General features: G+C 47.4%; 3 protein-coding genes across 4 annotated transcripts in view; 1 reads left to right on the forward strand and 2 right to left on the reverse strand.

The window, feature by feature from the left end:
- TMEM186 (transmembrane protein 186) lies at positions 1–3,918 on the reverse strand. Its single transcript, XM_059693136.1, has 2 exons — positions 3,658–3,918; positions 1–2,618 (listed from the first exon to the last, which is right to left on the reverse strand). Exons 1-2 carry the CDS (start codon positions 3,916–3,918, stop codon positions 1,983–1,985), a joined length of 897 nt encoding a protein of 298 aa, XP_059549119.1. The 3' UTR covers positions 1–1,982.
- PMM2 (phosphomannomutase 2) overlaps positions 3,864–14,455 on the forward strand; it is a 22,003-nt gene continuing 11,411 nt past the window's right edge. The window contains exons 1-4 of one of the 2 annotated variants that reach the window (XM_059693138.1): positions 3,874–3,982; positions 6,628–6,693; positions 11,644–11,755; positions 14,335–14,411. In XM_059693138.1, coding sequence (XP_059549121.1) covers positions 11,659–11,755; positions 14,335–14,411 — 174 coding nt within the window. In that variant the 5' untranslated portion in view covers positions 3,874–3,982; positions 6,628–6,693; positions 11,644–11,658. Of the gene's footprint in view, positions 3,983–6,627; positions 6,694–11,643; positions 11,756–14,334; positions 14,412–14,455 lie in introns of both variants that reach the window. The other variant, XM_059693137.1, reaches the window with a different exon arrangement.
- CARHSP1 (calcium regulated heat stable protein 1) overlaps positions 12,517–14,455 on the reverse strand; it is a 27,363-nt gene continuing 25,424 nt past the window's right edge. Inside the window, exon 5 of the mRNA XM_059693141.1 lies at positions 12,517–12,817. Within this exon, the coding sequence (XP_059549124.1) occupies positions 12,805–12,817 (13 nt within the window). The 3' untranslated portion in view covers positions 12,517–12,804. The remainder of the gene's footprint in view (positions 12,818–14,455) is intronic.

A 14,455-nucleotide genomic window follows, 5' to 3' on the forward strand; every position in this document is an offset into this window, starting at 1 on the left:
TTGATTTTAGAGGAAGGCAAAGAGAAACATCAATTAGTTGCCTCCCACACATGCCCCAACAGGGGACTGAACCCCCAACCTGGGTATGTGCCCTGACTGGGAATCAAACCCACCTTTTGGTGTACAGGTGACACTCCAACCAAGCCCCAGCAGACCAGGGCTCCACCTCACTCCTGTGAAGGACCATGTAACATCCCATAGTATAGATCTACCAACTTTTTTTTTAATTTTATTTTTCAATTACAGTTTACCAACATTTATTTAACCTTGTTGCCTACTAATGGAAATTTAGCTTACTTCCAGTTTTTGCTGGTGCTATGGTTTTGTCTGTTTTGCTATTAGAAACGTTCAGTGAACATCCTCATACATATGCTTGGGTATTCCTATTAGATTACTATTTTGGAATTACTGTCAAAGAGGGTAATCGCCAGTATAGCCACCACCTGAATCTAAAGCCCACTTCCATTTTCTGAGAAGCTGCTACACAGGTTTTTTGTTGTTTTTAAAATATATTTTTATTTTTTATTTTTTTTTTTTACAGAGAGGAAGGGAGAGGGAGAGGGTTAGAGAGTGAGAAACATCGACCAGCTGCCTCCTGCACACTCCCTACTGGGGATGTGCCCGCAACCAAGGTACATGCCCTTGACTGGAATCAAACCTGGGACCTTTCAATCTGCAGGCTGATGCCCTATCCACTGAGCCAAACTGGTTAGGGCTGCTGCACAGTTTTGGAGAAGGGTAAACCCCATACAATAATTTTCAGAACTTGGGGTGCCTTGGAATTACCTGGGAAGCATAAAAATGCAGGTAACCAGCTTCTACCAGAACCTACAAGGGTTGAGCACAGGTGAGTTTTGCTGTCTTAGTTGATGGTGATTTGGGGTTTTCTTGGACAGCTCCTAGGTGCTGCCCTACAGGTGCCGTAGAAGTCCTAACCTAATTCCCACTGTCACGTGATCTGTGGTTTTAGGTCAGGAATAAAGGCAAGGGTAATGCTTTTGCTCTGTGTGCCCTCTGCTGGTACTGTGTGAGCGGACCAGGCACGGAAGTGGAAGTTCTTTCATGCCCAGGCTGGTGAGAATCCAGGCTCACCTCCCAGTGTGGTGGGACCCCAGGCAGCGACTGTCAACCCAGGCTGCATGAGAACCACCTGGGGGACCTGGTCATGGGCCTGGGTAACAATATCTTTAAAAATCTCTCCAGGTGATCCTGCACAGGGAGCCGGGGTTTGAGAACCTATTTTTCAGGCAAAAAATTGGCCCAGGAACACGAAGTCCACAGAGGCACCTGAGGTGAGAGCCCTAGCCCTCGGGGTAGGGAAGAGTCTTGGCAGGCGTGCTGCGCTTGCTTGGATGACACTCCCGCCCCAGGTGTGCAGTTACCATCCGGCAGGACAAAATGACCCACATCTAGGCTTCACCCCAGTCCCATCTGCTGCTGGGACCACCATGCCATCACCTCTGAGCTAACAATGTTTGCTCTTGCCTGTTGAGTTTGCAACGTAGCTGACATTTATTGTTTATTCTCACACCCACCCAATGAGACAGGCAGGATTTTCCATGTTACAAATGTGAAAAACAAGGCCCAGAGAGACTCAGTTACCTGGCCCAGGACAGGGAGTTAAGTCTTCTGACCCCAAATCCAGTGTTCCCCCTGCCACACCATCTCCCCAATTCACAGCACCGTGTGTAGAGTGAACTGGGCAGAGCTTCTTCCAAGAACTGGCTCTTAACAGACACTTCTGGCCATTATCCAACTGAATGCCATGCACAAGTGTGGCAAGAATTTGCACTAAGGCCTCTTTCCTAAGCTGTTATTTGCATCCGCCTCATGAATTTCTTCATCCCAACAGTCAAGTTTCCCCGGGGGCCTGGCAAAGTCTCCAGCTGTCAGATCGCCTTCTTTAGCCTCACCCACATGCTCAGCCTTCGGTCGGAGATCCAGGTGGCCCAGGGCAACCCAGAAGCCCAGCCCCCAATCGTTCACTTGAGCGTGTCCAGCATCCCAAACACCTGTGTGAAACGCTCTCTGTCCAGGATGCGTCCATAGCGCAGGGTGAGGTAGAAGGTCTGCTTCCCACTGTACTGCTGGATCCGCACGAAAATCTCCTGGGGCCGGTCCTGGGTTTCTGTCATAGGTATCACCTCGGCCACCGGGCAGTAGGTGTCCTGCCGCCAGCCCCAGAAGGTCAGGTGGGCCACCCGCAGCATGGTGCCTGACTCGTTCACGTACAGGATGCCCACCAGCCTCCGGAAGAAATAGCTCATCCAGTACAGCATGGCCAGGGCGAAGCCAGCGATCCCACCAATGAGACACAGGTTGTCGAAAGTCAGGAGGCCCTGGGAGTACCAGTAAAAGCCAGGCGGCAGGGCCAGCACCGTCAGGGCTGTCTGTGCCACCTTCAGCTTAGACACGTACCCAAAGGCTCTGATGGCATCGAACCGGTAGATCATCTGGAATTTCTCTGTCTCTGTGCCTGGTGGTTTCTCCTTCGAGGTGGGTGACCTGCTCCCCACCCACCTCCTAAAATCCTGCCCATCGCAGCACTGCAGCCCGTAGAGAGGCCTTCTCCACACAGCCAGCCCTGGCAACCGCGGCACAGCTCGGAGGAGGGCAGCCTGGAAGGGAGGCAAGAGACCATTTCTCTCAAAGAACTCAGCCACATGGTCATCACACAGCGAACACCTGCAAAGCATTTACATGGAGGCTCCCGCCAATCTTGTGAGGTTGCCATTATCACCATGGAGGGGAAGGGAACGCCAGCTGCTTTACCTCGCGTGATCTCACAAAAGCTGTCTGAAATAGGAACCTCTTTACCACTGAGGAAACTAAACCCAGAGAAGGTAAGAAATTCACCCAAAGACACACAGCCAGTGAGCAGGGCAGCGTCTGACTCTCACACGGGTCCTCTTTCCTCCAGGCAGGTCAAGTTACAGGAAGGAGGCGCAGTCTTCATTCAGTTAACAAGGACCCGGGGAGAGCCAGCTGTGGGCTGGGCACTGGATCCCTAAGGCTGGCTGAACATCTCCCCAAGCAGGAAACTAAACAATCACTCACCCAGTGGAGAACAAATCCGTTAGATATTTAGCACAATAACTTTCAGAGTCTCTATCAGGTTAAGCATCATCTGGGTGCTAAAGGGGGCGTGTTTTCTTCGCCCAGTTAGGGGGCGGGAGGGGCGAGTGGAGGAGGAGAAGGGAATGAAGGCGCCGAGCAGAAGCACAGGGATCCTATCAGGCGCACCGTTCCAACCCTTGGGCAGTGCACTGAAAGATGCGTTCGGTTCTGCAACCAGATCTGGGTTCCAATACTGACTCCTAAAGCCGCCAGCTGTGGATCCTGAGGCACGTTGCTCCACCTCCCTGGGCCTCAGTTTCCTCATATTCCAAATGGGGATTCAGAATATACTGACTGAGACGTGGTTTTAAAGCCCTCCAGAGCACTGGCTGGACTTGAAGCAGGGCGAGTGCTCAGTGAGTTTTAGTGTCGCTGGTGACGCACGTGACCTGGGCGCAGAGGAAGCCGGGGAATAACAAAGCGTAACCCACGCTGTGTAACCCACGCTAAGGTCTCTCCCGCGCACCCTGCGAATCACAGGCCTGACCCGGACCCCAAAAGCACATCACCTCCCTCAGTCCCCACCTTTCGCGTCCTTACCATGGCCCGCCGGAGCCACCGAATCACACCTGCAGCCGGATCCCTAAAGGCGCATGCTCGGCCGGAACGGGCCTGCGTGCGGAACATTGCATTCTGGGATCTGTAGTGCGGATGGAACCGCAGACGCCAGCCCCGGGCCTGGTGGGAGTGGATTCTCCTCCTCCCGGCGTGCCCTGCAGCACGGAGGCTGGGTCCGGAAGCCGGGGCCGAGCTCCAGGTGCTGACGCTCCACGTCAGCTGCTGCCTGGGATCCGGAGACATGGCTGCGCCGGGCCCCGCGCTCTGCCTCTTCGACGTGGACGGGACCCTGACGGCCCCGCGGCAGGTAGGCGGCGCGCTGCGGGCTGGAGGCGGCGGGTGCAGGGTCTCCCGCGGTCCCCGGACGGGGCCAGCGACCACCCAGGGTGGGCACCGAGGGGCGGCGGAGGACCGCCCACCTGCTGCAGGGATGAGACGGAAGCCTCAGGGCGCTTGGAGAGGGGATGAGAGGGAGAAACTTGTCTCCGGGTGGAAAACGCAGCCCTGGACGCGCCGTAAGCCCTCGGTTTGGACCAGCGCGCTGCCCCCCGACAGCGATGTGCCTCCTCATTCTGTCACCTGTGGGACGTGCCCCGCACCCTGATGTGGAAAACAGGTTCCTCGGCCGAACCGGCCGAGCAGAGTCTCCGCTTCTCCTCTTGACAACTGTGCCTTTAACCTCGGAGCCTCAGCATCTGTGTTCAATGGGGACTTACCTGCGCCATAGGGTTTGTGAGGGTCGAATGAAATCAAATAAGTTCATGAAAGTATCTTGGCTTGCAGTAAGCTCTGTTGATTAATAGCCCATACATGTCAGCCAGCACCATCACCCCCTTCTCCAGCCCCTGCAGCGGGTCTTGGGTGATCAAAGAGCCCTAGATGGGCCCAGCCGGTGTTGCTCAGTGGTTGAGCGCCGGCCTATGAACCAGGAGGTCACAGTTGGATTTCCGGTCAGGGCACACGCCTGGATTTCATGCTCCATCCCGGGTGGTGGGTGGGTGGGGTTGTGAAGGAGGCAGCCGATCAATGATTCTCTCTCATCCTTGATGGTTTGCTCTCTCCCTTTCCCTTCCTCTCTGAAATCAATAAAAATATTTTTTAAAAAGAGGGAGAGACCTAGATTGTTACAGGCTGCCTGTTGTGAGTCTCCCTGGACTTGCCTCCCGCTTGCAGATTTTGCTGCTGTAGGCACAGACAGGTTTCAGTTAGGATCCAGGTTTGTGATGCAGCTCCTCCTCCTCCTCCTCCTCCTCCTGCAAACGGATCACCCAGCACCAGCTGATCCACTTGGGGCCCAGATGGCCTCCCTGTCTCCAAGTCCTGTCGCTGACTTTGGCCAGGTGGTAGCAGTGGTGGCTTCAGAATTCCACATCAAGTGTGTGTGGCCTCACACGTGTCGTTCTACCTTTCCGAGCCCCATGTTCCCTGTGCCTAGTGAAGACACCCAGCTGCAGGTTCTCCAGAGGCCCCTTTGGACTCTGAGCTCAGAGATTGGCCCGCACTTGTGGGTTGTTAAAAGCCCCTAGTGGTCTAGAGCCGAAGTTAGCCACTCATTGTTTGTCAAGAGTCTGAGAGCAAATACTCTTGTCTTCGCCGACCATATGGTTTGTAGTAACTGCTCAACTTTAATGCAGAAGCAGCCTAGACCATATGTAGACACAGCGTGGCTCGTGTTCCAGTAAAACTTTATTACAAAAACACACAGCTGCTCAGTGGGGTCCATTGGCTGTAATTGTCTGCAGTGGTCGGCAAACTGCGGCTCGGCAAACCGCAGGTCGCGAGCCACATGCGGCTCTTTGGCCCCTTGAGCGTGGCTCTTCCACAAAATACCGGCTCTTCTACAAAATACTGACTTCTGCACATGGGCCATGAAGTTTCAATCGCACTGTACGTGCGCGCCTGCACGTGGTATTTTGTGGAAGAGCCACGCTCAAGGGGCCAAAGAGCCACATGTGGCTCTCGAGCTGCGGTTTGCTGATCACGGGTCTAGGGTTTACATCCTAAGCCTTTTTACACACTATATTTGCATGCTCTCAACCTTTATCCTAAATAGAATAGTTGCTACTATCCTTTTTTAATGTTTTTATTGATTTTTTTTAAGAGAGAGAGAGAGAGGAAGGGACGAAGGGAGAGAGAGAAACATCGATCAGCTGCCTTCTGCATAAACCCCCGACATTGGATCAAGCCCACAACCTGGGCATGTGCCCCGACTGGGAATCGAACAGCATCCTTTCAGTACATGAGACAACACTCAGCCAATGGAGCCACACTGGCCAGGCTACTGTCCTTTTAAATATAAGGAAACCGAGACTCAAGATCATCTTGATGGTGAAAACGGTGAAGTGAAAACAGTTACAGGATAGTCACAGAAATGTAAAGTACAGCTTCAGGAATAATAGTTAATAATATTGTAATAACTATGACTAGTACCACATGATTGAATGAAACTTGTTGGAGGAATCACCTCATAAATTATATAAATGACTAAGCACTGTGCTGGGCACCTGAAACTAATATATATACAATATTGAATGTGAATTGTAATTGAAAAATAAAAATTTTAATACAAAAAAAGAGATTGTCTTGATTTCACACAGCAGATCTGGTACCAGTCTCTGAGCTTCAGAGCATTGTATTTGCTAAGTTTACCATTTTCTGCCATTTTTCTAAGGTAGAAGCGACGTGCCATTCAGGAAAGTGCTTTGGATTCTCAGAAGGAATCAGGTTATATAAGCATAAAGTATGAAATGGCAACCAGGCAACCCACATTGGAAGCATGATATTCTTTGCAGTGACCATAAATCAGTTTAATACTCAAAAAAATTGGAATTTAAAAAATAATTGTTTCTATGTGCTGGGTACTCTAGGTAAAAAATAAGAAAATTTTAGTAACAGATCTATTCATTATCCAACTTTTTCCTTCCTCAATAAATGCATTCACACGTTGATAAGCACAAGGAAGTAGAAGAATGGGTTATCTTTTCTTGGAGCTGCTGAAACAGGATATGATTTAAACAGGTAGACTCTAGTTAGAATGGAGTCCAGAGCTTTGCACATTTCACTGTTTTAGTAGAATTTTGTTGTTCTGAGTACTTTCCTAAGAAATGCCATTTCATCTAAAAACAGTTGAGATTTGCCCGGCCAGGGTTGAGCATCAACCTATGAACCAGGAAGTCAAGGTTTGATTCCTGGCAGGGCATATGCCCGGATTACAGGCTGGATTCCCAGCGTGGGGCATGCAGGAGGCAACTGATCAATGATTCTTTCATCATTGATGTTTTTATCTCCCTCTCCCTTCCTCTCTGAAATCAATAAAAATATGTTCAATTAAAAAATAAAAACAGTTGAGACTTAGAACAAAAGCCTGCAAAAGAAGGGGGGCTTAAATTTGGGTGAATTGTTTTCCAACTTTCTGTCATGAGAAATTTAAAATACACTGAACCACTGGAAAAGTAGTACATAGAACAGCCAAATCCCCACCACTTAATTTCAACAGTAATTGACATTAACTTCATTTTCTTTTATTTTTTAATTTTTGCTGCACCATTTCCTAGGCTGCAGTAATCATAGTACTTCACCCCTAAAATTTGAGCTTGCATCTCTAGAGGACAGAACATCTATCGTAACCACAGTATCATCATCACACCTAAGAAAACTCACCAATTCCCTGGTAGTGCTTAGTCCAGGGGTGGGGAACCTTTTGTCTGCTAAGGGCCATTTGGATAGTTATAACATCATTTGCGGACCATACAAAATTATCAACTTAAAAATTAGCCTGCTATATTTGATCAAACATTTGATTAACTCACCCCTAATGCCTTGGCAGGGCCAGATCAAATGATTTCAAGGGCCTTATATGGTTCGAGGGCCAGACGTTCCCCACCCCTGCCCTGTAAAAGGCCAGGTAGTAAATAGTTGCGGCTTAATACATACATACATACATACATACATACATAAATAAATAAATAAATAGTTGAGGCTTTGTGCAGGCCATGTGGTCTCTGTCACAACTACTCAACTCTTGTTGTTGCCACAGACACTACATAAATGGGTGGACGCTGACATAGCGCTTCCAGTCAGACCTTCCAGAAAAACAGGCAATGGCTCATTGTGGCCCATGGTTCCCATTTTGTCAACACTTCTGTTCCATTCACTTTTCCTTAATTGTCCCAAAAGAGTCTTTTTTCCCCAGAAGGTGAGTTTTTAACATTTTTCCACCTTAATTTCAAGCTTTTGGATCTTGTTCTATGTTTTATTTTGTCTAGGGTGATGGATAAAGAGTTCCTCGTAATTAGCAACACAGCATTATTTGGTAACATCACAATAATTTTGCTCTAAAGATCTGTCCTGCCCTACATGGTTTGGCTCAGTGGATAGAGTGTTGGCCTGAGGACTGAAGGGTCCTGGGTTCAATTCCGGTAAGGGGCACAAGCCTGGTTGCGGGCTCGATCCCCAGTGGTGTGCAGGAGGCAGCCAATCAATGACCCTCTCTCATCATTGATATTTCTATCCTCTCTTCCTCTCTGAAATCAATAAAAATATATTTAAATACACACACACACACACACACACACACACTCTAGAGGCCTGGTGCACAACATTCATGCACTGGGAGTAGGGCATCCCTCAGCCCGGCCTGCACCCTCTCACAGTTCAGGACCCCTCAAGGGATGGCCAACTGCCAGCTTAGGCCCTCACAGGAAGCGGGCCTAAGCTGGCAGTCGGATATCCCCCGAGGGGTTCTTAGCGCTGCTGCAGAGGCGGGAGAGGCTCCCACCACCACCACTGCGCTCGCCAGCCGTGAGCCCTGCTTCTGGCTGAGTGGTGCTCCCCCTGTGGGAGCGCACTGACCACCAGGGTGCAGCTCCTGCATTGAGTGTCTGCCCCCTGGTGATCAGTGTGCATCATAGCAACTGGTCGTTCCGCCATTCAGTCAGTTTGCATATTAGCCTTTTATTATATAAGACTAGAGGCCCAGTGCATGAAAATGAGTGGAGGGGGTCCCTCAGCCCAGCCTGCCCCCTCTCACAGTCCAGGAGCCCTTAGGGGTGGGAGGCAACCCAGCGATCAGGGGAAGGCGACGGCCCTGGGTGGCTGGGCAGCCAACATCCGAGGCTTGCCTGTGCCTTGGGCCGGCCCCAGGTGGCTGGGGGGCTGAGGGGACTGGGGGACTCCTGAGGCAGGCGCATGGAGTGGCCGGGTCCGCCTGGGGGTGGGTGGGGCCTTGCCACACCTGCTGCTCCAGCAGGGCTGAGGGGATTGGGTGCTGCCATATTTGAGGGCGTGCATATCCCTCCTTATTGGCTGTGGGCACTGCCATCTTTGAGGGAAGGGCAATCAATTAGCATATTCCCACCTTATTGGCTGTAGGTGCCGCCATCTTTGAGGGTGGGGCAGTCAATTAGCATATTCCCTTTTTATTGGCTGTGGGCGCCACCATCTTTGCAATGGCGTGAGGGTCAATTAGCATATTTCCTCTTTATTAGATAGGAGATTTTATATACACACACACGCACACACACACACACACACACACATACATATACACACATTTTTTTAAAGATTTGTCCTGCAGCGGGATGTGGTTTAGATGCTCTGTTGTGGTCACAAGCAGCTTTATCTTATTTCCTGGTAAAAAATAATTGGCTGCCACTTGGAAGTGAAAAGGCACCTTTTACAACCCATTCACATTGCAGAACAGGTCTGATGGCTGACCACAATACCATTTAGCTCATCAATGTGTACAAGGCTTCTGTTTGAAGATGGAAGTATTGATGCTGCTGTTATTATTAATATTGCATGTTTAATATTTTGCAATCAAAGTCTTCCTCACTTCCTCCCATTCTGACGTCAAAACTGAGCAATCCACTTGAGGGCCTCAGGGACTCCTTTCGTGGTCATTGACTCATTGATGCTGCTATTGCAGTTCTAGATTTTTGTCTGCTAGGTCAAGATTCCACTGGAAGATGGAAAAAAGATTGCAATTCATTTAAGCCCTTCTGTACAATTCTGTTTGATTAATCATATATATGTATTATAAAAAAAATTGTTTTAAGAAAAAGAGTATTTAGCTCTAAATGTTTATATACTGAAGTTGACTTAAGTGGTTTGTTTTTAATTTCTGTAACTATGTTTGAAAGATATTCCATGTAAGTGTTACTGGACGGGACTGGGTCTGGAGTGGGTCTGCCTGGGGTGGCCAGTAGTGTGTGGTTTCTTGACTTCATGAAGGAAAGATTTAGCAAACACATCCAAGTGATTTTGAGAGTATGTTTATTAAAGCTGGGACAGTGAAACAGGAAGGGCTTAGGATAGAAGAGGCAACAGAAGAGAGGGCTGCTTTGGCTTTTAGAAATGTTCTAGGAAAGAAGTGGGCCACGCTGGGCTGCAGGAACTCACTAAGAAGTAAAAGTCACAGCAACAGAAGGGAGTCAAGGTGGGGCTGATGCTAGCTCACTGGGAAGTCAGAGAAAATGGGGCCTTGGACACAGGTTCAGGGGGTAAGCCTGGATGAGCTGCTGCTGCCCACTGCTCCTCTAGTTGCAGCCTTGTGGGCACCCTTAGAGTTTAGAAGAAAGAGAGCAGAGATACATGCCTAAGGGAGATAGGTGTGGGCATGCAGTAGAGAGAGTGCACCGTGGGTCCCTTGTCTTGAGACTTTTTATCTTTCTTTTGCTGGAATCTTTAGGGGAGGGTCTTAACAGAATATTCATTAGTTTCCCAGGTGTGTCCTTCAATATGTTGATTCATCAAAATGTGGTATAAAGGGGTCAAGGTTATTTCCAGGTTATTTTCATTTCTTAAAAATGTCATAGAAGAGGGACCAGGACTGAGACCAGTCTGCCCCCCAGGACAGTCTGGAATGTGTAAACCATTTGTTCTTAAGTATCCTTGGTTAGAGAAGATAAAACCTTGTGATTCATTGCTCAAATCAGTTGGCCTTGTTTAATTATTTTGTCTCAGTTTCCCTTATTCCACTTGGCAAGGAATTTCCCTAGTTGCTTACTATCCTGTCTTGTACATGTACCATTAAGATTACTAAAAGTAATGATATAAGACTGTTTTTAAAAAATGTGTTTTTATTGATTTCAGAGAGGGAGAGAGAGAGAAACAGCAGTGATGAGAGAGAATCATTAATAGGCTGCCTCCTGCACACCCCTTGCTGGAGATTGAGCCTGCACTCCGTGAACGTACCCTAACCGAATATTGAACTGTGATTTCCTGGTTCATAGGTCGACACTCAACCACTTAGCCACACTAGCCAGGTGATATCAGACTTTTAAAAATTCATTATGATTTGTGTTAATACAGGGATATCTTTTCATCGTAGTTTATAATTTCTCTTGAACTAGCACAGTTTGGGATTTAACAAGTATAAACTATTACCATTGAAACCACTGTTTATAGATAGGAGCATTTGTTGTAGGAAAGACTAAAAAAATCTAGTTATCTTTTAGGGTTTTTTTTTGTATAATTATAATAAACCAAATCCAAACTTCCTCTATAATCTGATTATGTTATTTTGTTTTAAAGTCAACAACTTAAATCCATAAATATAGCATTTGAAAGGAAGTACTGGATCTGTGTGTGGCATGGAATGAGCACCACATGAAAACACACGTCACTGCAAAAGACTTAGATTGAGTCCACTTGTGTTTCAAAAAATGAGACCTACTTATATATGTATATGCATGTAGCCAAGTATTTAAGTGCATAGAAAGTAACTGAACAGTACACACAGCTGTTAATATATTGTGTATTTTAAATGAGGTAAAAATGAGTAAAATTTAACAAGTTTTTTCTGGTAAAAAGTTGATGTCTCCAAATTATAGATGAAATATTTGGACTTGTCTACGGACCTAGAAATGAAATTGGCATGTATGCAAGTAAAGGTTCTATTATCCTTTCAAGTTTAGTCTCTTGATTACTTTATGGCTCATAAATTGTATTTTCCTTTGTGAAATGCAGAAAATTACCAAAGAAATGGATGACTTTCTACAAAAATTGAGGCAGAAGGTCAAAATCGGAGTGGTAGGCGGCTCAGACTTTGAGAAAGTGCAGGAGCAGCTGGGAAATGATGGTGAGTTATACATTGCTAATTACATTTTTGATAAGAGTAACTTCTTATGACAATATTGAAACCCGTAGCCATGGAGTATCATAACTAACCCTGAAGCCTCATCCCTGATTCCTTGTTGGGGGAACATGCTCTCTGTCTTTGTTTTCCCGTTTTTCATCCTGTAAATAAATTTCTGGAGTTGCTGATGGAGCACTTGGTATTCATGGGTAGATTCATCTGAGTCTTTGCCTGTCATACTTCTTGTCCCATCCACTGCCCTGTAGCCTCAGCTCAGGCCCTGTCTCCTGACTGTCCTCACCCAGCTGTGAGGTGCCCTCTGGGTCTAGGGGCTTCCTCTCTGTTGCCCTAACTCAGTGTTCCCCAGAGTTCCCTTAGTGATGCGTCAGCCAGACTCCTCCCCCACCTACTGAACCATAATCCCCAGCACAGGACCCCAGGAAGCTGGCGATTCTTATGGGCTTTCACTTCCAGTGACTCAGTAGGTCTGCCGTCTGGGGAGAAGTATTTTAGCAGCTACCCAAGAGCTTCTAATGCCCAGTCTGCTGCTGTAGCACTCCCTGATTATTGGAAACTGTCTGGTTATAAATTTGTCTTGAAGACTAGGGCTGTGGATTATTCATCTCGTAGCCCCAAGGCCTCCCGGGTGCCTGGCCTATAAGAAAGAGTGGGTGGAAAGGTAGATGAATTGATCATTCTTTTCATCACTGTTGACGTTTTTATAACCAAGCGGAGTTCCATCCACTCAGCGCTGCAGATATAGCCAATTACTCTGACACGGGTGCAGGGAAAGAAATTGGTGTTTATTGTATAGCACTACACAGGGGGATCAGGCAGCTTGTGCTGGAAAACCTGAATTCCCGATGGTTTACAGACAAGAGGTTTTATAGAGCAGGAATCATGAGTAATCGTGAGTAAATAGTCCAGGGTGGTGGGCTGTGTCGATGGTCAGTTCTTACGCAAGCTTCAGCACTCTGACTTATTAAGCTCCTGGTGGCATCCTGTCTGGGTCTTCAACAGGGGAGGTCTGTAAGATATCTTGGAGTTGTGAGTCAGTGACATGATCTTAAGAGCAGAAAGAAAAGAACAGAGCTGTACATTTCATGCTTAACAGGTTATATTCTTCTGTTATCTTTTATTTAATTGACTTTAGAGCGATGAATGGAGAAAGAGAGAGAGAGAAACAGGGATGTGAGAGAGAAACATTGATTGGTTGCCTCCCGTACATGCCCTGACTGGGATCAGACTCAAAACCTAGGCATGTGTCCTGACCAGGAATTGAACCCACAATCTTTCGGTTTACGGGATGACATTCCAACCAGCTGAGCCTCCCAGCCAGGGCCCTTCTCTGTTATCTTAAGCAGACTTATATACATTTTGCAACTTGCTTTACAGGCAGGCTACAGGCCCTAGGACATGAATACATTCCAGTGCAGCTATGACTCTTAAGAAGAGCTAATTTCATAACTAACTAAAGCTACATTCTAATATATCTAATCTGCTATGATTTGGCCCAGACAATTCTCTGTCGTGGGGCTGTCCTGTGCACTGCAGATGTTTAGCAGAATCCCTGGCTCTGCCCACTTGATGCCAGTAGCACCCTCACCCCCAGTGTGACAATCTAAATGTCCCCAGACATTCCCAAATGTCCTCTAGAGACAAAGTCACCTCCAGCTGAGAACCACTGTTCTAGATGTAATACCTACCGTCCAAACCTGAGCAGGCTGTGTTTCCTGGACCAATAGAGAGCAATCTCTGTATTCCTTTTAAACTCTCTGATCCCTTTACCTTAATTTTCCTCCTAGGTGCTCTGCTTAGAAACACTAAACAACATAGTAAGCACATTAAGCCTGGAAACTGTGCTACCTGGTCCCGATTGCCCTTTCTGCCTCTAGTCATATATTTACCCACGGGCTCAGGGGTGTTGTGTCAGTGTAGGACAGTGTCCGTACTTTTCAGTGAGTCAAAACAACAAAATCAAAACATTCACAAGCCAAAAGAAAGTTAGGGCCCACCTGTGTCAGAATCACCTGGGGAGTTCATTAAAATACCCCCAGCCCTGAGCCTGGGAATCCGCATTTTAACAGCACTTAACGTTTGAGAATTCATTTCGATTTGGGTGTGTAGGGTCTCCAAGTTTGACTACATATAAGAACCACCTAAAGAGCTTTTTTAAATCTGATTTTTAGCCTGGCCCCGGCAGAGTCTGACTCAGAAAGCAGAGCCTAGAAGTCCGCACAGTTTCATCGTGTTGGTGATGCTAATTCCCAGGAGGTTTGGGAGCCGCCGTTGGCTTCCATCTTCCTTTACAGACAGACAGGCTGACGGCAGAGGCGTGACATGGCCCATCACCGAGTCTCCCATCTTCAGCCTAGTGATCATATTTTAAATATGTAACGAAGAGCCTTAAAAAAAATAAACGTAATGGAGCTTTTCTCACTCTCCCAGTCTGTGGAGATGAGGTGTTCTTTTAGAGCCTGCACTGGAGTTCAGCAGTTTTATTGGTGATACGTGTTAATCAAGACATAGAAACACAAGTTCCCATTCATTGCATTCTGAGTTTTCTTTTGTTTTGGTTGCAGTGGTTGAAAAGTATGATTATGTGTTTCCAGAAAATGGCTTGGTGGCGTACAAAGATGGGAAGTTCTTGTGTAAACAGGTGGGTTCTTGAGTATCCAACTACTGAACCGCTGTCTACTGCTA

This window comes from Myotis daubentonii, chromosome 4 (assembly GCF_963259705.1).
Source record: "Myotis daubentonii chromosome 4, mMyoDau2.1, whole genome shotgun sequence".
NCBI lineage: Eukaryota > Metazoa > Chordata > Mammalia > Chiroptera > Vespertilionidae > Myotis > Myotis daubentonii.

Bases quoted from the DNA above. Each gene is read 5' to 3' on its own strand.
- TMEM186 (XM_059693136.1), bottom strand. From the start codon at position 3,918: ATGTCTCCGGATCCCAGGCAGCAGCTGACGTGGAGCGTCAGCACCTGG. The intron at 2,619-3,657 runs GTAAGGACGCGA...CCTCCCTTCCAG, and splicing joins GGTGGCTCCGGCGGGCCATG to GCTGCCCTCCTCCGAGCTGT.